At 47.6% G+C, this 23,943-nt stretch overlaps 1 protein-coding gene and 1 non-coding gene across 7 annotated transcripts in view; both read left to right on the top strand.

Annotated features, from left to right (window-relative positions):
* The window catches only part of CRACDL (CRACD like), a 146,842-nt gene that overhangs the window by 96,648 nt on the left and 26,251 nt on the right, over nucleotides 1-23,943 (top strand). For 4 of the 6 annotated variants that reach the window (XM_077958833.1, XM_028832205.2, XM_028832204.2 and 1 more), the window contains exons 3-7: nucleotides 4,043-4,211; nucleotides 9,629-9,764; nucleotides 10,109-10,273; nucleotides 15,437-15,631; nucleotides 19,085-20,936. In XM_077958833.1, the coding sequence (XP_077814959.1) occupies nucleotides 4,043-4,211; nucleotides 9,629-9,764; nucleotides 10,109-10,273; nucleotides 15,437-15,631; nucleotides 19,085-20,936 (2,517 nt within the window). The remainder of the gene's footprint in view (nucleotides 1-4,042; nucleotides 4,212-9,628; nucleotides 9,765-10,108; nucleotides 10,274-15,436; nucleotides 15,632-19,084; nucleotides 20,937-23,943) is intronic. The other 2 variants (XM_077958835.1, XM_077958834.1) reach the window with 1 other exon arrangement.
* On the top strand, nucleotides 1,234-1,295 carry LOC114672000 (U7 small nuclear RNA). Its single transcript, XR_003722203.1, has one exon. It is a non-coding gene; the product is annotated as a U7 small nuclear RNA (small nuclear RNA).

Genomic DNA, 23,943 nt, shown 5'->3' with positions numbered 1-23,943 from the left:
GACAGGAGCAAAAAAATAACTAATGCCTAACTTCTCAACACAACAGAAGCCACAAAACAGGGAAATAATAGCCTAAATATCCTTAGGAAAAGTAACTGCCAAACTATTATGTTGGCACAAAAGTAATTGCTGTTTTTGCCATTAAATGTCATGGCAAGAGCTGCAATTACTTTTGCACCAGCTTAATAGAATGTTATACCTAGGAAAAATGTATTTCAGGAGTGATGGAGAAATGAAAGCATTTTCGGACAAACAAAAACTGGGTTGGTCCCAGTAAGCCCCCAGTAAACACAGATTCTGCACGAATGTGCCCTCAGGCCAAAGGAAAATCTTCCTAGTGCACAATCTGGAGTATGAGAAGCAATGAAGAACAAAGAAAACAATAAGCAAGTGGATACATCTATGTGAACATGAAATAACTTCGGGTTTTTTTTTTAACAATCAGAATTAAAACAATAGTGCCAAAAATGGAATTGAAGTATTCTAAGGTCCTTGTATTGACCTGTAATCAAATGTGTAGTATAATTTCTAGGGTAACCACTGAAAGAGGAAGCAAAAGATAAGGGTTATAAACTAGCAATGGAAGAAATGGAATGTTTTTTTTTTTTTTTGAAGATCAATGAAAAAACACATAAGATGATAGATTTGTTTTTATTAATATATCAGTAATTACAGTGAGTGTGAGTGGACTAGTTAGATTAATTAATTACATTAATTGTTCCATTTAAGAGTTAAAGATTATCAGATTAGATTCCAAAACTCTAAATGTATGAGTCTTAACTATAAAGGTTCAGAAAAGTAAGGATAGTAATAGGATACAAAAACCTGTACCTCGTGAGCGCTGGGTAGAGGAAGATGGTGTAGCTATACAGGTTGAATATCCCTTATCCAAAATGTTGGGATCAGGAGTGTTTCAGATTTCAGATTTTTTCAGATTTTGGAATACTTGCATTATACTTACCAGTTGAGTGTCTCAAATTTGAAAATCCAAAGTCTGAAATGCTCCAGTGAGCATTTCCTTTAAGCATCGGGTGGGAGCTCAAAAAGTTTCAGATTTTGCGGCATTTCAGATTTTCCGATTTGGTATAATCTACCTGTACTAAGAGCAGTCAAAATGAAATGTAAGGCAAAAAACATAACTAAACATAAAGAGGGCCTTTTCACAAAATGTTCAGTTCCTCAGCAAGAAAATAATTTTACATTTCTATACATTAACGTATTATAGAAAGTTGTAAGTATTACAGCTCTTTTAGAATTTGTCTAGCAGGCTTTCCGGTTTTTGCAGGAAAGCAACCTCCCCAACAAATAAAGTTGTAAAGTAGAAACTGACAACTAAAGATAAATAAGAAAATCTGTCATCAGAGTGGGGTTATTTTTAACACATCTCTCTCAGTAATTGCTAAAACAAACATTTTAAAAGTCAGTAAAGATATAAAATACTTGGACAACACAATTTTTTAAGAGAGATCTTCTAATTGACATATATAGAACACTGAAGAAAAAGCATTATTTTCAAGCACACCAAGAACATTTTTAAAAATTGTTCATGTGGTAAGCCATAAAGCACGTATCAACCGATTTGAATGGGTTCAAATCGTTCAGAGTATGTTACTGGACCACAGTGCAATTAATTGAGCTAGAAATCAATAACTAATTAGCTAGAAATCAATAACAATAATTATTAGAAATAATAATTAAGCTAGAAATAATTAATTAAGCTAGAAAATCCTCAACTGCTTGGAAATGAAGAAGACATACTTTCCTAAATAACCCACAAGTCTAAGAAGGTATCATAATAGAAGTTAGAAAATATTTTTGACCAAACAATAATGAAAATACTACGTTCTAAAATATGTAGATGCAGCTAAAACAGACTTAGAGGGAAAGGCATTGCCTTAAATATTATATTATAAAAGCAGGAAAGTCTAAAAAGTAATCAACCAAATGTTTATCTCAAGAAGTTTAAGAAAATAGTAAAGTAAACCTGCAGAAAGTAGGAAGGAAGGAATAAAGATAAGAACAGAAATTAATACAATATGAAATAGACATTCAACTGAAAGAATTAACAAAGCTAAACTTTTTTAAGGCAATTAAAATTGGTCAGCCTCTGGTGCCATTGATCAAGGAACAAAGAAGAGGCACATTTATGATAATTCATATCAGGGTAAGAAAAGAGGCATGAGTCACTATAGATGTTGTGAATGCTTGAAAGATATAAGGATATTATTAATAATTTTTGGCCAATACATTTGAGAATTTGGAAAAAAATACATTTTCAGAAAAATGTTACTAAAAAAACAGATTCAAGAAGTAGAAAACTGGACTAGTCCTGTAACCGTTAAAGAAATTGAACTACAAAGACTAGCAGAAGAAATATAACTTGAACAAATGGATGGCTGACTCAGCCCTGCCAGTGGAACAAAGGTGTACAGCAGTTATACTTGAGGTCTACCAGTTATACATGAGGACACCATTAATGCAGCATCTTTGATGGTTGTGATATTGAGGTTGTGTATCTATTCAGGCCTTCAAGGATGCATTCCAATTTGTTGACTAGGCAAAAGCCACAGGGTGTCCTGATGAAATGCAGAAAACTCTTAAGAGTCTTTCAAAATAATAAATGCTCACTGAGAACCATCTACTAACAACATAAACATTTTCTACGATTGTAAAGTTGAGAACACTTCCACACTAGGAGTTGAGAAAACTGTGCCGTAGAACTGATTTATCCTTGGAGAGTGATTTGTTCTACCTGTAATGATGTAGGAACTCCTACTAAAGTAATCCTAAGGAATTCTCCCCATGAGAGTAAGATCATGTAAACTTCCCAAGGAGACAGTAATATAAACACAACAGAAAGATCCTGGGTTTTTTAAGGAATTCAGTTTATTAAATTATTATAAAATCTAATGAATTGTTTTGCAAATTTTCAGGAGGTATTAGACAGCATCCTGGTAATCTACGATGCTACATCCCTCCACTGTCAGTTCTGTAACTATTCTGGAAAAGGAATGAACTTTGCTGAGCAGCTAATGTGAAATCATGGAAACCTGGGTATGATAGAATTTGTGGGAGAGAATGAAGTTGTCACCAGAGAAGCGATCACAAAATGTTGAAAAGTGTGGTGAATTCTAATAATCCAGGAAGCATGGCAGAGTTGGGCTCAGCCTGGCCACACCCCTCCCCTTTGGAGATGACCAGTCTCATTATTTTTCTCACCAAAGTCATTAGCTCATCATATAGTTGGTGCCCTAGAGAGCCACCTTCTTGCCCATGAGGTTGGGCCTCCTCTGTCCTTGATGCTGTATTCACACTAGACAAAGCATTTCAGAATTTTAAATATTTTTTTGAGAGAGAGGGTCTTGCTCCATCACTAAGGCTAGAGTGCAGTGGTACGGTCATAGCTCACTGCAGCCTCAAACTCCTGGGCTCAAGCAAACCTCCTACTTTAGCTTCCCTAGTAGCTGGGACTACAGGCATGTGCCACCATGCCCAACTTTTTTTGTTTTTGTTTTTGTTTTTTTTTGTAGTAAGAAGGTCTCACTATGTTGCCCAGGCTGGTCTTGAACTCCTGAGCTCAAGCAAACCTCCTGCCTCAGCCTCTCAAAGTGCTGGGATTACAGGTTGTGAGCCACCATGCCTGGCCAAGAATTATTTTCTAAATAGCTTGGGTTATCCCGTAACCTTTACCTCCTCAGGACTTTTGTAGTTGACTTACATATATTTTAGAAATTAGAACTTGGTTATAGATGAGAAGAAAGTGGCTAATTTTGATTCTGTGATCATCTTCCAAAGTGTTCTTGGCTCTTTTACTTAAATATCCTAAATAAAAGAAAACAAGATGTGTTTTCAGGTGTGCAAAACTGGTATACCATGTACTTCTGCACCATAAAAGGACTTTCCAGAAGCCGATAACTGATGCATGGATGGAAATCTTGCTTTCTCTCTTTTACGTGCCCATTGCATACATGCACATGAACACATACTGTAACACTCTTACTTATTATTACTAATTATTTGCTTTTTTCTCTCATCTGTATAGGAAAGAAAAAATCTAAATTCAAAACTTTTAAGAAGTTTTTTGGGAAGAAGAAGAGAAAAGAATCGCCATCGTCCACAGAAAGTAGCACCTGGAAACAGAGTCAGACGAGGAATGAGGTCATTGCCATCGAGTCTGGGCCAGTGGGCTACGACTCCGAGGATGAGCTGGAGTAAGTTGCATTTTACATCTCTCGGGCCAGGAGCACCCAAATACACTATTTCATTATCCTGGTGACTTGCTGGATTTCTGAGCCCCCTTTCCTCCTGGGTAATTCCATTAGAGGTTCTTCCATAGACGTTGTGTTTTCTGTCTTTTCAAACTTAGGGGTGGAGAACGCTGTGTGTGTTTAAGTCCACAATAACTGTGGGAGACGAGGTACTGTATGCCATTTTCTAAACGGACAAAATAAGCCCTAGATAAAATTTGGAACTTGCCCAGCATCCTACAGCTGAAAGTGACAGGATCGGGATAGGGTCCCTGGCTCAACTTGACTTAAAACTCTTTTGAGGACTAGATACTATACTAGAAAAATACATTTCTCTAAACTTGAACGTTGAATAATCTAATCAGAATATTTTCACTTGATGGGGGTGGGGAGGGGGTGCTTCTTGCTTTCTTAGAAAAAATCATCCAAAAATATCATTAAGAACAGACCCAAGAAGCACAAAAAACTAGGGAGGTCTAGTAAAGAAATCCTTATTTTTGTAACTTGTATTTCATTAAAATATACTTACAGTACATATGCTGCAGTTATTCTAGCAGTTATTTCTGTGACTAAGAGGAAACGAAACAGATTTGTTGCTACGCTAGCTTTTACCTTTTTTTTTTTAAGACAACACTGGCGCTTTAAGGGTAGAACTCTTCAGAAAACATAATATCCCTCAGGTTTGGGGTACAGACCACGCCGAGATGGGTTCCAGGCTTGAGCATCCGGATAATGGTGTCCTGTCCCCTCCCCTGCTCTCCCCTCCTCCCCAGCTTCCTCGCCTGTTTTTTAAAGGAGTAGAAACGTTACTGGCCACTTGGTGGCACCAGATGACTGGAAAGGAAAGATTGGAACTTTTTTTTTTTTTTTTTTTTTTTCCAGTTTTGGGTTTGTTTTTTGGTTTTGTTTGTTTTTGGTGCTAGCAGGGATTGTAATAGACTCACATCGCACCGTGTGAAGTGTGGAAGGGATACACTGTGCTTGCATTTTTTATTTTTATTTTTATTGAGACGGAGTCTCACGCTGTCGCCCAGGCTGGAGTGCAGTGGCGCGATCTCGGCTCACTGCAAGCTCCGCCTCCCGGGTTCCCGCCATTCTCCTGCCTCAGCCTCCCGAGCAGCTGGAACTACAGGCGCCCGCCACCACGCCCGGCTAATTTTTTGTATTTTTAGTAGAGACGGGGTTTCACCGTGTTAGCCAGGATGGTCTCGATCTCCTGACCTCGTGATCCGCCCACCCTGGCCTCCCAAAGTGCTGGGATTACAGGCATGAGCCACCGCGCCCAGCCGTGCATGCACTTTTTTAGGCGGTGCTCTGAACTCTTGGGGAACGAGATGTTATCACCGATAATATTGCTAATTATTCAATGTCATCACTTTGCAAGCCCCAGGGAAACTAACATCCACCCCCATCCACCCCGTCTGTTGACTGGAGCACACAGTTCTGGTGTTGGAGAGACAGGCCTGGGTGTGGCCCCTCTAACCACAGATGGGAGCCCAGCCAGAGGGGCAAGCTGGGATGAATTGTCCTGCCCACTTGCTGATGTCCTCCCTGCCACCGGGGTCCAGGGAAAGTGGAGACGGTGTGCTTTTTATCTTGATATTCCTAGCACCTTGCAGGGAGCTGGTGCTCAGTGACTGCTAACAGTTTGCTGGTTTTGATGCTAGGCAAGGAAGATTGGGGGTGGGGCATGAGGAGGCCTGGGAAGTGCAAATGACATTTTTAGACAGCAGCACAGAGGAAGAGGAAGGTACTGTTTGGTCTGTGGGAGAGTCTGCAGCAACTTCTCATCCATCACTGGGGGGAAAACAGCTCCATTTACTGAGGCACATTAGTGCGAGCAAACCACGTGGGACCCTGTGGGTTGAAGAAAGTGACGCCCATTCATCGCGTCTGTGTCTGTGCGGTTGTGCTTCTTAAATCTGTAACGATTTCCTTTTGCCCTCTCCCTTTGTTTCATGTCATTGATCTGAAGGCAAAGCAGGGCCACGTGTCCTGCAGAATGTCCCCTATTCTGGCTTTGCTTTCTCTTGGTGTGATTCAGCTCTTTCCTATATTCTCCCAATTCCCGGTACATCATTCGGTGGATCCAGATGCTGTCAGGTTCAAGCAGGTGCTGGATGTTGTCACATCCCGGGATGAGTCACATGCTTTCTGAGCAGTGGGTTCAGGGTGTGTCATTGTGGTCCCTCCACCAGCCTTCACCTGACAGTTTTAACACTTGGTGATGATTTGTTATTTTGTCACAAAGTGGTGGTATTTCTAATTCTGTCATTCATTGTACACTTGCTAACCGAAAATCCTTGATGAAGAACTTTCCTCCATCAATTGCTTGGTTGCTCTGAAATACAATCTAGAGGAAAGTCAAGATCATGCTTGGCTCTCCTTTCATTGATCCACCCTCAGAGTAATGACGTGGTCCCCTGGCAACTCTTGACAGTGGCCAGTGGGTTTTGTTTTTTCTTTTTTTTCCCAGATATCATTGGAATGCATTACTTTTTATATATTTGATTTGCTTTTTAATCCATGACAGTCTTTGTTCATGTAATGCTCAAGTTGTTCCATCTTAGGCTGTTGAGAGTCACTTGAAATTCGCTCTGTCTTTTGACATGATCCCATTCATCTTTGATGGCTTCCTTACTTTCTTGTCCAATGAGAAATCTCAGGTTTATTTAGTGTATTTTCTTCCCCTGACCTGGAATCAGCACTTTCTTCACAGGGCCCTGGCCCCCTCCTTGTGGTGTGAAATGGCTTTTAAAGACCTCAGTCTAGCTGCCAGGGGTGATAATTACTAATTGGCTGTCACTGATTCTAAACCTGTCCAGTGGATATAGCTAGGAAATGGTTTACTTTTCAAGAGAAAAATTCATCATCAATTTGCTGATATTTCCAATTCAAGTTTAGTAAGACATTTTTCCTTCTTTAATTCTTTGTATTCTCTTTTCTCTTACACTGGAAACCAGGGCTCCTTATGATATTAATGAAATGACTTATTTTCTTTAACCTATCATATACTCATAATAATTTCCTTATCCCTTTCCTACATGGAAGTTAAAGATACTATAAATACTTTTCTGCACACTGTCTTATAATCAGTGTTATTGCTAATAAAACTGTAGAGTGCAATTCAATATTTTTGGTTTTTTAATTATTATTACTACTCATAAGATTAGTGAGTGCAATTTGTTGTCTTTGGTTTTCTTGTTGTTTTTCTTAGAATGTATTCTATCTTGGATGTGGAGTCAAAGTCACTTGAAATTATTATATTCTCTGTGTGGTCATGCCAACAATCTGATATAAAATTAGATTTGTTTGTTTGTGTTTGTTTTCTAGTTTTAGTGATTTTTTTTTTTTTTTTTTTTTTTGAGACGGAGTCTCGCTCTGTCGCCCAGGCTGGAGTGCAGTGGCCGGATCTCAGCTCACTGCAAGCTCCGCCTCCCGGGTTTACGCCATTCTCCTGCCTCAGCCTCCCGAGTAGCTGGGACTACAGGCACCCGCCACCTCACCAGGCTAGTTTTTTGTATTTTTTTTTTTAGTAGAGACAGAGTTTCACCGTGTTAGCCAGGATGGTCTTGATCTCCTGACCTCGTGATCCGCCCGTCTCGGCCTCCCTCCCAAAGTGCTGGGATTACAGGCTTGAGCCACCGTGCCCGACCTTTTTAGTGATTTTTTAATTTCTCATTTTGCTTGGTTTCGTCTTTTAATTATATAAAACGTTTACATAGTTTCAAAGACAAAGTTGTAAATGTAGGTATCTTTGCACTATGTCTCCTCATCTAGTTATTTCTTTCCCCCTAAAGGAAACCACTTTTATTTACTTGTTATTTCTTCTTCTGTTTTCATTTTTTTAAATATAAGAAACACACACACATGTTCAGATAATATCCAGGCCCCCCTTTCCTATGCAGTGCTGACATACTGTGGACATTGTTCTGCAGTGGTTGTTATTTATTTCACTTAGTAGTATCTGGTGATGCCTGTATGCAGCGTGTGGAGACCCTCCTGCCCATCAGACCAGCTGTGGAGTCCTCCATTGTATGACATTCATGGTTGATTCAGTTAGATGCCTACTGAGGGGCACTGGGCGTTTCCCGTCTTTCAGTCTTCTGAATATTGCTGTAGTGAATGGCCTTGCACATGTGCCATTTTGTGTTTTTGCAGAGGCCTCTTCATGCTGCCTCCACTCCTCGTTACATCCAAAACGGAGGTGCTTGGGTGGTGGTTGTGGTTCCCAGAGAGTGTGGGCCATGGGCTGTCCCCTGGGGAGGGGAAATCCAAGTGTGTGTGCGACCTTTGGGTTAAGAGCTGCCCTGGGCAGGGAGGGCCCGATTCCTTCAGTTGGTGTGGTTCCCTCCCTGGCATGTGAGGACACGCACATCCTGGGAGCCATGGGTTCCCACTTGCAAGCTTACGGTTGCAGGCATGAGAGTTTAATGAGAAGGAAGCATTATTAACCAACACAGTTTGGTTGACAGTGGGACAGGGCCACACCTCAGAGTCCTTAATGCCCCACGGTGGACAGGATGCCCGGGGTAGGGGAGTGGCAGGAGGGGAGGACGTGGGGTGGTGCACATGAGATGTCCAGTGTGTGCAGAGGTAGGCTTTCCTTCCTTCATCACTGGGTCTCAGTCATCTCCTTCCACCTATTGTTCAGGCAGCCAGCGCTGCCAGGAAATTTTGACAGCTAATTCCCACATCCTTTTAGGACATTTTGTGAATGTCCTGTGGGTTCAGTACCAGATCAGATTCTTGAGCTCTGAGCTGAGGAAAGGACTGGGATGGCGACGACAGAAGGCCACCATCTCTGCTCCAGGATCTAGGCAGGCACAGAGGTTTTGGTCACACGGATGGTGCCAGGTCATAAAAAGAGGCCACGGCTTTGCAGATTAGTAGTTCTCATTTCATACCAGCCACGGATGTATGTCTTGGTTTGTCTTGTGAGGATGCGTTCATCAGGTAGGCCCTCAGCCTGCTGCACACATACAGCCTTCAGCCCATGGAGGGGCTGCGTGTTTGCCCACAAGGCGGGACCTCACCCTCCCCGGGGCAGCCGCGACATCCTCAGAAGCTGGCCGTGCCAGCCCCTCCCCTCTGCAGGCTTGCTGTCTTGCACCTCACACCTTGTCAAACCTTGGTTTTTTCATTAATAAAAATAATTCACGCAACCTTTAGATCTCCTAGGAAGATTCCTATCTCTGCAATGCTCCAAATAGTTGACAGTGTGTGGATGAACTGAAGTCAGGGACCCCTGAAATGTAAATGCAGCAGAGGGAGTGTCGTTTGATATTCTGTTAACCCACATCCCCCTTTCTCATTCTGAGTCCCCCGGGGGTCAGTAAGATGGAGGTGGGCAGAGTCTCACAGTGGCTCTTTTATCCTAGGGAGTCGAGGGGCACGCTGGGCAGCCGGGCCCTTTCTCACGACAGTATTTTCATTCCTGAGTCCGGACAGGACCCTACTCGGCCTGTGCGGGTGTTTTCCCAAGAAAATGTGTGTGATCGGATTAAAGCACTGCAGGTAAATGTTTCCTTGGTCATGTCACCTGGTGTGCAAGTCAAGTATCCACTGAGAAGTTTTTAAATGATTTCCGCTTGGTTTATTTGATATGCCGTAAAGTAGAATCACATGTACATGACAGCTCTCCCAGGAGACACCAAATGAGTTACAGTGGGATCTCAACTCATTCTTAGATGAACAAAGAAGAGATGGCAGTGGAAGAGCTGGTGGCAGATGCACGTTCAGTTCTCTGCACCACGCCAAGGCACTGAAGGCATTTCTAGCATGAATGAGTTAGAGCAGGAGGATCTGTTGATAAATATCATTGATGAAAATAAGAGCACATGTTCTTTATTCCAATCTAGTTAAAAATACAGTGTAATGTGAAAATGGGGCCACCACCTCCTCCAGGGGGGCTTCCTGCCAAGCGCGGAGAGGATGCTGGCATGAGCTCTGAGGATGATGGGCTGCCCAGGAGCCCCCCAGAGATGTCCCTGCTGCACGACGTGGGTCCCGGCACCACCATAAAGGCAAGTACGGCCTGAGCCACTGCACGTCTCCGTCCACACTTGCCCTGGAGGGCGCTGGAGCTCTGGGATCCCCTGTGTGTGCCCTTGAAATTTCCATGGATAGGTGAGGCTGTGCATGGTTTGTGGCCGACTGGGTCACTGGAGCCTACAGTCAGCCCTTGAGCTGTGTTTATTTTCGTTCTTTGAGTAGAAATTCAGGTCTGGTTAGGAGACGTGGTTTTGGTGACATTTGTTATGAGGGTGATAGGTTGATAGAATCAACCCAGAATCAACCCTGTGCCTTGACTTTCCTGTCTGAGCAGATGACCAGACCCAGAACCCCATTAGAAGTAGGGAAATACGTTGTGTCTGTTTTCTGTTGCCACGACATTTGGCCGGCGGGAGGGGCAAGTAGTGAGCACGTGATAGTCGAGGCTCTGATGGTTTCTGGTGCCTGAGTCTGTGACCTGAAGGCGGTGTCAGCATAGGGGTAGTCATGTGCTGTGTTGCTGGCAAACAGGGCAGCAGGGAAAGGTTGACAAGCAAGAGAGGAACTGATGACCTCAGCAGGGTGGAGGAACCAGTCCCAAACACCACCTTTCCCATTAGAGTCCAAGAGGGGGTCCCCGAGGAACTGAGCTCTTTCTCGCGTGTAAACAACACAGCTCGCGGTGCTGCCACATTTTAAACTATGTTATTGTGGTAAGAGCACTTAATGCCCATACACTGTACTTGCACATAAATGTTAAAAATAGGTGGTCATCGTTCCCATGTAGACAAGCCTGACTGTGGAGGATGGATAGAGTTGGAGTTATCTGTTAACGCTGACACCTGAAAAACAAATCAAGGCCAGAGTTATTTTTATAGCCACACACCTGCCCCTGTCACCTCTGGCCTGCTTGAGGGGCCATTCACAGTGAAGGGGGGCTTCGTTGTGACCCATTGCCTTGCAGATTCTGTGCTTCTCTGAATTCTGTTCAGTAGCCACTTCAATGTTGACACCTATAAACCCTGTCACACCAGATTTTTGTGTAGTTGTGAGTTCCCAGAACGTCACTGATGAAAAAGGCAGAAGGACTGTGGTGTGGCTGAGTGTGTGGGGTGGGGACTGACATGAAGTTGGCTACAGAATTATTCTCTCCAGAATTCTGCTCCAGGGCGAAGCTGTCCCTGCTCCTGGAATGAGCAGGGTCTGAGGACTGTGGGCTACCCAGGCCTTCTCTCCAGCCTCGAGCAGAAGGGAGAAAGGATGAGGAGGATGGTGTGGCCTATTTCGTAGACTTCACCAAGCCAACCCTGTACCCCTTTAACACCTCCAGATACTCCTGTGTGCAGTTTCAGCGTCCCCTTCTCAGGAGCAGATGTGACTTTGTGCATTTCTGAGCTCTGCAGTAGGAAGAGGTCTGTCGTGAGCTGCCTCGTTCCTCATCATAGATGGACTCCCCCTCCTCCCATCCCACAGGTCTCCGACTCTCACAGCATCCCAGTTCTCTGCCTTTAGCCAGGGTGGGCAGTAAGAGGAGAGGTAGTGAGGAACCCATCCATTGAAAAGCAAGCCTATCTCCAAACCTGTGTGACAGCATGAGGCACAAATTCCACAGCTGGCTTGGCTGGGCCAGCCTGACCTTATCTGTCACAGCACAACCACCTCCTGTGGTTGGTCCTTTATTTAAAAAAAAAAAAAAAAAAAAAAGCTCTGAGATTTTATCAATTATTGGGTAATATGGACAATCTACTAGCTTCACAGGAAACCAAAATTTGAGCCTTTAAGACTTAAAAACAAAAAGGTAATCTTAAGTGTCTTCATCGTTTTGAAGACACAATGATTGCATTTAGAGGCCTGAAAGTTTTTACGCATAATTGGTTGATTGAGAGGGAAAAACAACAGACCCTTTAAAATGGGCTTGTAGAATATGTGGTGTTTGATATAACGGTGCCTAAAGCCCCAAAACGATGGGCTGCAGGCTGTTTACACCTTACACAGGCCCACATGCTTACACACAGGCCCACACAGACAGAAAAATTTAAGATTATTATGGAAAAAAGAGTCTTTAGTAGCAAGTATTTGATGTTATAACCAAGGTGACATTTCCTGATAGAATAAGGTTTTCAGGAAATATATGGAATAATTTTTTCAAATTTTATTACCGAGTGTGATAACTGATGAAAGTTTTACCTGGTGGTTTTTAAGATAACATGGTGTCTCACTGGTCCTATTCTAGGTGTCCTGCTATGAAGCAGGACATGCCAGGTAGAGTGTGATAAACCGGCAAGGCGACTGAGTCATCTTACTCCTGGTGATGCGGGAAGGGAAGATGAGGAGGGAACACAGACCTGGTGTCAAATGAACAAATACGTGCCCCACAGCTCCAGAGGGAGGCCTCAGGCAGGCTTATCGCCTCTTAGAATCTCTGTCCTCAGAGGGTTTTGGCTCAGAGGGTTTTGGGGGGACAAGATGAGATTGGGTAGATCAGTACCTCTCCTTCCCAGCAGGACCAGCAGCTTCTTTTCACCCCTGGAACAGCCAGGCCCCCCTGCTTCCTGTCCAGTGGCCCTTCCTGCATGCACTGCCCCTGGCCCACTCCTCAGTGGCTGAGCCCCTCTTTTTGAGGACACACATCCTAAAGCACCTGTCACTCAGGGCCGCCCATGAAAAGCTTCTGACCCCAGGCTGTTTCCTCTGGGTCCTTTGGGCTGCCTTCCCTGCAACAAAGAGCCACATGCTAGACTTTTAAACCCTCTGCTTTCAGAATCATCCAGAAGCACAGATTTCAGGAAACACTGGGTGACTGGAAGCAAGCCATGCAGAGGTCAATGTTCTGGATGCTGCCAGCCCACTCATGAAGCCAGCTTCCCAGCCCTCACCTCCTCCGCACGGGCGCCAGCCCACCTCACGTAGTTACATCACTGATCAACAACAGGCACGATTCTCCTTGGGGTCTTTCCGGACCCCAAGATCTCTCAGAGCAACCGTGGAAACAGAAGTGAGAGTTCTGAAGCCAGAGGAGTTGAGTTCTTTAGTCAGGGAGAGCTTGTACCTGGGACACAGGTCAGGGAAGTTAAGCTCCATGCCAAGGTCCCCTAACCCAGGGGCCAGAGTGGGTCTGAACCCAAGACATCTGCCCACGCAGGACAGACACAGGGTGGCCCACAGGGAGGAGAGCCTGCTCTGCATCCTTCGGAGCCTTCAAGGTATTGGGCTTTATTCTATAAAGAGGAACCATCCGGGGTATTATTGTCACAGGCACCGTGATCATTCTCACTGCACTTGCAAAGCGGCTCCTCTCGTCTATTCTCATGAGTCCTAGGCAGTGAGATTTTCTTTTTAACCAAATGTTTATACATTGTTCCTCTAGACAAGGGTAAATATTACAGACTCTGTACGATTAATTTTAAATGTACACATCCTGTTGGTGACCTTTAAGGAAGGCTCTCTGGGAAAGGTATCAATTTCCCAATCTAAGGTGACTTCCTGAGTTGTCAGTGACCACAGTGAGAGCCAGAGCCACAGGCACAGATGTAGTTGTGATCAGGAGACTTGTGACTTATTTTTAACATAATTTTTCTTGCCTTATTCCCGTAAGTACCTGAGTAGCTAAAAGAGAATTCAAGTAGATTATGACCACTTTTAGCCTCTTCTCCCCCATTTTAGTAATTATCTCCTCCTCGTTTACACAGATAAACTTACACTTTTATTAATAGGAGAGAGCTTCACGTGAACAGGGAGAGGTTGTTCCTCCTGTATCGGAGCCCATCTCTCCAGTATGATCATCCTTATGGTTCCCTGTCCGGGTTAGCAAAGGCTGCTGGGCACCTGCTCTGTGTGGGGGTCCCAGGGTTATGGAAAAGAAACAGCAGATGTGCCCATGGCCCTAGGAGTTTGCCACTGGGGACGGCACTGGTGTGTTGTCTCACTGCTTCATTCACTGTTTTCATGAGGGCTTACTGAATCGTTGTGTGAATAAAATTCTAAAGTTAAATGGAAACTTGGCACTAATATTGCACACTGTGCTTGAATACAAAGCTTGTTTGAAGATCACAGAGTTATATGAAAAGCCTGCCACCTCCCATAGTCTCCCTGTGCACCTCGCCCCTCGTCTGGGCTGCATGTGCTCACAGGCGCTCCAAGTTGTATGCCAACTCGTGTCCACAGGGGAGCAAACTTCGACCTCACTCAGTGGTGGAGCTGGCCAAGTTCGGGGGGCAGGGATCTGTGGGTATTGCCCTCATTCTTCCACATGGCTGTCAGCATCCCTTTGTCCCAGGTGACATGTTTGCTATTTGCTATCAGTTCTTCCGTGCTGAAGTATAAATGAGTAAAATACCTGTAACTTAACAGATGGCAGTTTCCAGCCAGATTTCTTCAAAAGGACACATGAGCACACAGAGATCTTCTAGGTTGAACCAACAGGGCTCCAGTGACGGAATGCTAGGTGGTGGGCTTGGCACTTTCTGCGCCCCTGCTTCTAAAATCACACCTCTGAACCTTCCTCTCAGCTTCCAGAGACAGGACCAGGTGACTGTGCCCTTGGACAAATCGGGCTGGTGTGTTTTGACAGAGAAAGCTCTTGTCTGAAGTGCCTGTGCCAGCTGCCACAGAAGAGTGACACGGGAGCCTGAGACACAGGTTCTCTGCATGGTCTTGGGAAGGAGTGGCAGGTTTCCAGGAGCTGGCCCTGTACTTTAAACTCCCAGCCATTTACCTTTCTCCAGGAGGATCCTAGACCCCTCCTTGTTGAGAATCAAATTGAAAGTATTGGCCGGACATGGTGACTCATGCCCGTAATCACAGCACTTTGGGAGGCCGAGGCGGGCGGATCACCAGGTCAGGAGTTTGAGACCAGCCTGGCCAACATAGTGAGACTCCGTCTCTATGAAAAACTCAAAAATTAGCTGGGTGTGGTGGCGGGTGCCTGTAATCCCAGCTACTCAGCAGGAAAATTGCTTGAACTCAGGAGGCGGAGGTTGCAGTGAGCTGAGATCATGTCACTGCACTCCAGCCTGGGTGACAGAACAAGACTCCACCTTGAAAAAAAAATAAAGAAAGAAAGAATTTCCACACACATCAAGCCAGAGACAGTGTGAGAAGACTGAGCCTGGGCAGAAAAGGGCATTGTTGCTTTGGTCGTCCTTATTTCACATGGTGAGGTTCATGCTCTGTGTGTCTGTTCTCGTCCCATGAAGGTCTCTGTCGTGTCTCCAGACCACGTAAGCGACAGCACTGTCTCTGCCCGGACCTCAGACAGCAGCCTGGCACCAGTGGCCGACTTCAGTTACCCTCCAGAATCCTCCTCCTGCTTGGACAACTCTGCAGCTAAGCACAAGCTCCAGGTCAAGCCCCGCAACCAGCGGTCGAGTAAGATGAGGCGGCTTTCATCGGTAATTGGGTTTCCTTCTTCACACACAGGCAGGCCAGGCAGGCTTAACACACCCCCTGCAAACCCGCACAACCTACCTCACTCCCTCCCACAGGGTCTCGTGCCCCTCCGAGCACTCCCACAGTTGATGGAGCCATGCTGCAGAAGATGAAGTTGCTCACCATTTTAAACATAAACCAGATCTGTCTCTCCCTTGCAGAATCGCTCCATTCATTCATCCATCCATCCGTCTGTCCGTCATTCCTCACACACTCACTACTGAATGCTGGTTGCCTTCCCCGTGCACTCAGAGTAAAGTCCACACTCCAGGCCTGGTACATCAGGTCCTGCCTACCCCTCAGGCTTCTTACCTTTCTCACTCAGAACTCTGGCCACCTTTCTGCCTCTTGAGCTCCCGAGCTGCCTCTAGCCTCAGGCCTTGGTGCTGCTGTGTCCCAGCCTTGGGGCCTGAGAGTCCCCCAGAGAAACTCACCCTGCCCGTTCACTTCCTTCAGAGCACTCGCCTCATGCCAGAGTGACCTTTGTAAATGGATGTGCTCTTATTGCCAGTCTTCTTTGAGACCCTGTCCCGGCTGCACTTTCAGCCCTTAGAACATTTTGGGTCACAGAGTTGTTGAATGACAACAGTTGTTGGACGAACGATGGAACAAATGAATGAGTGAATTAACAAATGAGTGAATGAAAGAAGCCGAAACACTAGCGTGGACACCTGCCTTGGACGAGGGCCTACTCAGTAGCATGGGGAGAAAACAGACCCCTCTCCGGGTGTGCTGCCTTGGGGTGTCGTTACCTCCTAGTCCTAGAAGCTGAGAAACTGGTTCATGGAACACTTGGGCTTCATTTACTGGCAGGTTCGAGGTTCACACAGGGTTGTTCCCTCTCCCCTACCTGACGGGCACTGTAACGCCTCCCCCCTGGAGTGGGGGCCAGCCTGGTCACGGAGAATGACAGTGCTGATAAAGAGATGCTCATAGGCTAACATCCTGTGTCCTTCCCTGGCGACATGATTGGGGTGTGTTGGTGAAGTACCCAGGGCAAGCTGGGTGCCTCAGCTGGAGACAGTTGGGCTAGGCCAACTCAGGAGTTCAGCAACTCCCTGAAGAGAACGAGTTTTCCTTTGGGCATATGGAAGGTGCTCTTTAAACTCATGCCAGCAGAGATGACTTTTGAGGGGACTAATGCTGGAGAAAGAAGCAAGGTGAGTTACCTTCAGGCTGATGTGCCAGCTAGGGACCAGGATACTTGTGCCATAGGTGTGTGTGTCCAGTGCATGTACAGTTAGAGGCTGTGTGCTGTGTTGGCGTGACAAGGTCCAGTCACTGAAGACCTGCCTGTCCTCGTGCTGAATGAGACCACAGGGCCAGGGCCTGCTCCCTTCTGGTCAAGTCTGTGATTTATGACTCCCATGGGGATGTCTTTTGCTCTGGCCAGGGCATTTATAGACAGCCACAACCTGGCCAGGACTTGGTGACAGAGCGAAGCCCAGTGTCTATTCCAGGTGGAAACGCAGCCTCCCTTCTTGCTCCCATCTGGGCAGGGCTGTATCCTTCTTTGTTTACATTTGAACTTGACTTAGTTCTTGAATCCCACTTTGTAGAATAACAGAAAACCTGATGTAGCCAGTCTGCGCAAACAGGTAAACACAGCCTTTCCTTGATTTCAACTCTGTCACATCCATGGTCTTTCCCTCTTTTCCCCTTCCCTACTTGGTAAGAGCAGGCATGGGTATCTTTAAGTTCTCAGAGGTGTCCATATCTTCCTCCATCCACTGTTGTGGAACCTGTGATGCTGGGGGCCTCTGTCCTTCAGTGTCCATAGCACCCTTTGCCCTTTGGTCATGAGGTCCCTCTTCCCAACCATAAGGATCTTCCTTGTGGCCTGGCCCCTCTCAGGGATGAAGGTGCTTTCAGATGCTCCCTAAATGCTCCCAGGACGGGAAAGAACAGGCATGCCACCCCCTCTGCTGCCTTGTGTGGGCTCCGTGACTGATAGTTTTAAAAGGTGACCTCCATCCTAAAGAGGTTTCAACATCAGCAGTTTCCTGTAGTAGCAGAAGGTCATCAACATGGCAAAGTAAAGGACCTGCAACTTTTGAAAGTTCTTCTGTAGCTTTCTTTGTGCCTCTTCCTCTTCTTAAATCCAGAAGAATAGGATCGTGTATTTTGGTGCGAGTTTGCTTAGGTATTGTCACAGACATCCCAGGCATCCTGTATTCTATTAGCAAGCAGATGCCATGAAAAATGTTAAAATAATAACAAACAGCAAGAAGAAAAACCTATTGCAAACATACCCTGAGTGTCACATTTCCTGCTTTAGACAAAGGGAAGGAGAGAGCAATAGCCTGGGTGACTCTTAGTGTCTAAAATCACGAACTTTCTAAAAAGATCAGTCTCTACACAATCAACCTTTTGGTCATTTCCACATGTTACTTTTGAATGGTTCTTGGTTACCTGGAGCTCCTTTCCTTCCCCGGGAGAGCAGGAACTGACTCTGTGACAAAAGGAGGAAGTTGGACTGGAATCTGAATTCTAGAGATCTTTCAGAAGAATATCACAAGGCAGCATACGTTTGCCAAGCCAGTAGGGCTTCAGGAGGTTAGAGAAGGGGGGAATCTTAAACTGCAAAGAGTGGGAGAGTTTGAAGCAGTCCTTGGGGGTCCTGGTAGTATATCTTGGAGGTTGGGGGTAGGGGGGTGGGGGAGAGTGGGGAGGCGACAGTCACTCAGACCAAGTGTCTGGCGCAGTGTTGAGGGCTTGGTTTGACCTGAGTAGGGAGTGGAAGAAACAACTTAAGACCAGAGAATCTAGGACTGTAAATTTAGCTGAAAATTTTGGTTTTACCCTATATAGCTGTGGTTAGCTATTGGCATGATACGAGCCATCTTTTAGGAAAACCAGTCTGACTTTACTATGAGGGTGCACTCCTAAAGTGTTGACATGGGAGACTGGCTGGGATGAACACAGGGCCATAGAGCCCCAGCTGTTCAGCTCCGCCACCTGCTCGGCCAGGCTTGAACAAGGTATTGGCCTCTCTGAGCTCCTGGCTCTCAAGTGCAAAAAGTGACTCATCATCCCTTCCTCACTGGGATGAATGCAGGATTAAATGAAATAACAAGTGTGGAGCACAGAGCATGGCAGACGCTGGCTGCTGTTGGTCTCCTTCCCTTGGCGTTACTCTCTAGTCCACTGGTTTTGAGGCTCTGTCAGAGGAGCTGTAGACTTTTACTTGGGAGGCATATCTGCCATTGTCCTGATACACCTGTGAGCCCAAGTAGACCAGGAGGATACAAACTGAGAAAAGACACCCGTGGGTACATGCCTGCTTAAGTGCCAACTTTAGAGTGTTTCTATCACTGCTATCACTAAGCCATTACAAGCCTTGAAGAAAGTGGGGAGCTGACAGGCTTCCTGGAATTTGCTATAGTGACGATGCTTCTTATCTTTCTTTCTCTCAGCGCGCTCAGTCTGAATCCCTGAGCGACCTGACGTGCACCCCAGAGGAGGAGGAAAACGAGGAGAAGCCACTGCTGGAAGTCAGCCCAGAAGAGAGCCCCAGCTCTGGGCAGCAGGACGTGGCGCCAGAAAGAGGCCCTGAGCCTGGGCCACCGGCACCCTTGCCGCCACTCGGAGGGGTCCGTGCCAGACGCGCCCGCCTGCAGCACTGCTCGGCGCTCAGGGCCAGCTTGGAGGAGGAGGGCGCCCCCGGGGACGACCCCTCAGGCCGCCCGGCCACCCCGGAGCTCGCGGAGCCCGAGTCGGCCCCCATCCTCCGCGTGGAGCCCCCGTCCCCGCCGGAGGGCCCCCCGCATCCAGATCCCGACGGCGGAAAGCAGGAGGGGGAGGCGCCCCCTGCAGGCCCGTGTGCCCCGGCCGCGGACACGGCGGAGGAGGTGGTCTGTGCTCCCGAAGACGTCGCGAGCCCGCTTCCCACCGCCCTCCCTGAGGGGGACACGACGCCCCCCGAGACTGACCCCACCGCCACCTCGGAGGCGTCCTCTGCTCCCGACGGGCCAGACCGCAGTGTCCCGAAGGAAGCGGAGCCGACGCCGCCCGTGCTCCCGGACGAGGAGAAGGGGCCCCCAGGGCCGGCGCCCGAGCCCGAGAGAGGAGCAGAGACCGAGCCCGAGAGAGGAGCGGGGACCGAACCCGAGAGAGGGGCGGAGACCGAGCCCGAGAGAGGAGCGGGGACCGAACCCGAGAGAGGGGCGGAGACCGAGCCCGAGAGAGGAGCGGGGACCGAACCCAAGAGAGGGGCGGAGACCGAGCCCGAGAGAGGAGCGGGGACCGAACCCGAGAGAGGGGCGGAGACCAAGCCCGAGAGAGGAGCAGAGACCGAGCCCTCCGCGGCGCCCGCCCCGAGCCCGCCGGCGCCCAAGAGCTGCCTGAAGCACCGGCCCGCGGCCGCCAGCGAGGGCCCCGCCGCGTCCCCGACGCTTGCAGCCGCGGAGTCTCCCCCGGGGGAGCACGGCCCCGGTTCCCCCGACGCAGAGGCCGCCGCCCCGGAGCGCCCCAAGGCCGAGCGGGCCGAGGCGACACCGGCGGGCGCCGAAAGGGCGGCTCCAGAGCGGAAGGCGGAGAGGGGCGGCGCCGAGCTGCGAGGCGCGAAGAAGTTCTCGGTGTCCTCGTGCCGAGCACGGCCTCGCCCGGGCGCCTCCCGCCCGCTGGAACGCGCCAGCTGCCGCCTTCCCCTCGGGAGGAGCAGCCCGGCCTGGAGGAGCGAGGCGGCCCTTGACGACCTCCAGGGTCTCCCCGAGCCCCAGCACGCGAAACCCGGCCCTCGGAAGCCGGCGGAGTGCGGCCCTCAGGACTCGGGGGACAGGGCGGCCAGTCCGGCCGGGCCGCGCAGGAGCCCCCAGGAGGCGGCCGCCACGCCCGGCACGAGAGAGCCCTGCCCAGCCGCCCAGGAGCCGGCCCAGAGTGAGGACAGAAACCCCTTCCCCGTCAAGCTCCGGTCCACCTCCGTCTCGCTCAAATACAGGGATGGCGCCTCCCAGGAGACGAAGGGTGTGAAGAGGTACAGTGCGGAAGTCCGGTTAGAAAGGTCGCTGACCGTGCTCCCGAAGGAGGAGAAGTGTCCCCTCGGGACGGCCCCCGCCCTTCGAGGCGCCAGGGCCCCCAGCGACCAAGGAAAGGGGAAGGCCCGGCCCCCCGAGCCGCTCAGCTCCAAGCCGCCCCTGCCCCGGAAGCCGCTTCTGCAGAGCTTCACGCTGCCGCACCAGGCCGCGCCCCCCGACACCGGCCCGGGAGAACGCGACCCCAGGAAGGAGCCCAGGACGGCGGAGAAAAGGTCGCTGCGCAGGGGAGCTGGTAAGAGCGCGTCGAGGGTGCGGGAAGGGCAGGGCCTGGGGAGATCCACATCCGCTGGCACATCTTGCTGGACACTCGCTAACTGTGTAAATGCTCCTGGTACAAACGTTGTTGCAGGGGAGTTGGAAGGAGTCAGAATTCCCACTAACATCATGTCTGATCTAGAGCAAGCTTGTCCAACTCGCTGCCTGGGCCCGGGGTGGCTTTGAATGTGGCCCAACAGGAATTGGTAAACTTTCTTAAAACATTGAGACTTTCTGCGAATTTTTTTTTAAAGCTCATCAGTGGCCTTTTGTGTTGGTGTATTTTATGTGTGGCCCAAGACAATTCTTCTTCCAGTGTGGCTCAGGGAAGCCAAAAGATTGGACACCCCTAATCTAGAGTAAGGAATAGGCCGACCTCGGTAGCTCATGCCTGTAATTCCAGCACTTTGGGAGGCCAAGGCCTGCGGATAAGCCCAGGAGTTCAACACCAGCCTGGGCAACATAGCGAGACCTTGTTCTACAAAAAAATTTAAAACTAACCAAGCGTGGTGGTGCACGCCTGTAGTCCCAGCTACTTGGGAGGCTGAAATAGGATTGCTTGAGCCCAGGAGTTCAAGGCTGCAGTGAGCTCTGATGGTGCCATGCACTCCAGCCTGGGTGACAGAGTGAGACCCTGTCTCTTTTAAAAAGAGAGAGAAAATAAGGAATAAAGAGTAGAAAAGGGAAAATAAATACCAGGATTTTGTATAAGTACAGGGAATTCAGTGTGTAGAGATAAAGAGAAATGTAAAAACTGATTTTGATAGGACTCTCAGTGAATCTGTCAAATTCTCCCACTTTTCACCTGAGAAACTCAGCAAGGTCCAAATCCCAGGACATGCGTACTCATTTTGATGCAGGTTCTTTCAGGGCCTAAGCTATTTCTTGGCTATAAATGAAACATACTCCTCTATCAGGGTCCTTCTGACCTTTTCCTCTAAGAAAGAATTTCCTCCTGCTGTTCATAATCAGGTTCGCGTGGCCCAGCTGCACATGGAACGTATTCCATGTATTGGAATCACAAGTCTGTATAAAATGTAAGTCTCTCTCAAGAGGGTCAGCATTTACTTGCTGTCGTGAAAGGGAGATTGTGTTAAGATTGAGGCAGAACGTAGGAATCTTTGAAGGCAGCTGTCTTTTGAAATGAGCAAAGTAGATGACCTTTCTCTGTCTTTGACGTTTGTCACTTCTTATGGAAGTGAGGAAATGAGAAATCTGTTGAAAATGTGTGTTTGCAGCAGAGCTAAAGAATCTTTCATTGCTGGGTTTTTTTGTTTGTTTGTTGTTTGTTTTGAGACTCTGTCTCACTCTTGCCCAGGCTGGAATGTAGTGGTACAATCTTGGCTCACTGCAACCTCCACCTCCCAGGTTCAAGTGATTCTCCTGCCTCAGCTTCCCGAGTAGCTGGGATTACAGGCGCCCATCACTGCACCTGGCTAATTTTTTTTACAGTTTTGGTAGAGACGAGGTTTCACTATGTTGGCCAGGCTGGTTTCAAACTCCTGACCTCAAGTGATCCACCCGCCTCAGCCTCCCAAAGTGCTGGGATTACAGACGTGAGCTACCGCGCCTGGCCTGCTGGTTTTTTTAAAATTAATGGAAATCTGTGAGCCAGAAAACGACACTACACAAATAAGTTGTGTGTGCATGTGATGAGGGCCCTAGAGAGAAGTTTTCCATGGCGAATTTTGTTTTTTAAAAATGTTTTGGCCTGGCATGGTGGCTCACACTTGTAATCCCAGCACTCTGGGAGGCTGAGGCGGGCGGATCACAAGGTCAGGAGCTTGAGACCAGCCTGGCCAACATGGTGAAACCCCATTTCTACTAAAAATACAAAAATTAGCCAGGCGTGGTGGCGCGCACCTCTAATCCCAGCTACTCAGGAGGCTGAGGCAGGACAATCACTTGAACCCTGGAGGTGGAGGTTGCAGTGAGCCGAGATCATGCCACTGCACTCCAGCCTGGGTGACAGAGAGAGACTCCATCTCAAAAAAAAAAAAAAAAAAAAAGAATGTTTCAGGCTACTCAAGCACTGTATTGTAGGACAGAAGGGAAATAGAACCTGGTGGCTCTCTGAGGGAATCCTGTACCCTAAGAGGAAGATGCATACACAGGAAGAAAATTAGCTCATACAAAACAATGTGAAAACAGTTCCAAAATAGTCTAATCTTTTCTGGCTCTTTTACAGTACTTTAAATTGCTAAGGTGACACACAAGGATTCACAGTTCCAAAGAGCCCACACATGTGGCCTTCCCAATCTGAAGGCCCCTTGGCACAGCCGTGATTTTGAGTTGCTGCTGCCACTGCAGTAGGATAATCAGTGCGGGAATTTGGAGGAAGTTCAAGCCGTAGCTGACGATCCACTCTGCAGATTTCCATTGAGGTTATTGAAGCTATTGTAGAGTGATTAAAAAAGCCATTGAAGTAGCAAGGGAGGAAGGAGTCGCTCTCTGTGCACATGAAACCCTGACCTTCATGGCCCAGAATTGAAAATGTCTCTCAAGGGCTTGCTAAATGAATGGAACTTGAAAACAGAATATCAAGCTCATAGTCAAATCTGGGAAAGAAGCTTCAGAGGGCAATGCTTTGCCCATTATTTATATGTGAGTTCCTCAACCTAAGCCAGGTTTTCTTCACTATAAAATGCCTGGGATGGTCTGTAAAGACCTTGTGTATTTTTCTTTGATTTATAAAATGTAATAGAGTGTTTGTTTATTAACAGCTTTTCTTATGTAGTAGAAGAGAATTGTCTCGTCCATCTAAGTTTAATCACATTCACTAAAGCCATAGAAATGACAGAGTTAGATGAATTCCAAAGCGAAAGAAGAATCTAGGTTACTTTATGGGCATGAGTAATGATATTCATTTTACCACACAGAAAGGAGGGAAGGAATTACCTGCATTCTATAGGGAAGCAACTCTGGGGGCAGGGGCAGTGGTACTGGAAGGACAGGTACCAGGACAGGCTGGGCCTGCTGCCTGA

Source organism: Macaca mulatta, chromosome 13 (genome assembly GCF_049350105.2).
Source record: "Macaca mulatta isolate MMU2019108-1 chromosome 13, T2T-MMU8v2.0, whole genome shotgun sequence".
Classification (NCBI taxonomy): domain Eukaryota; kingdom Metazoa; phylum Chordata; class Mammalia; order Primates; family Cercopithecidae; genus Macaca; species Macaca mulatta.
Note: the sequence above shows the minus strand (reverse complement) of the source record. Positions and strands in the feature narration are given on the sequence as shown.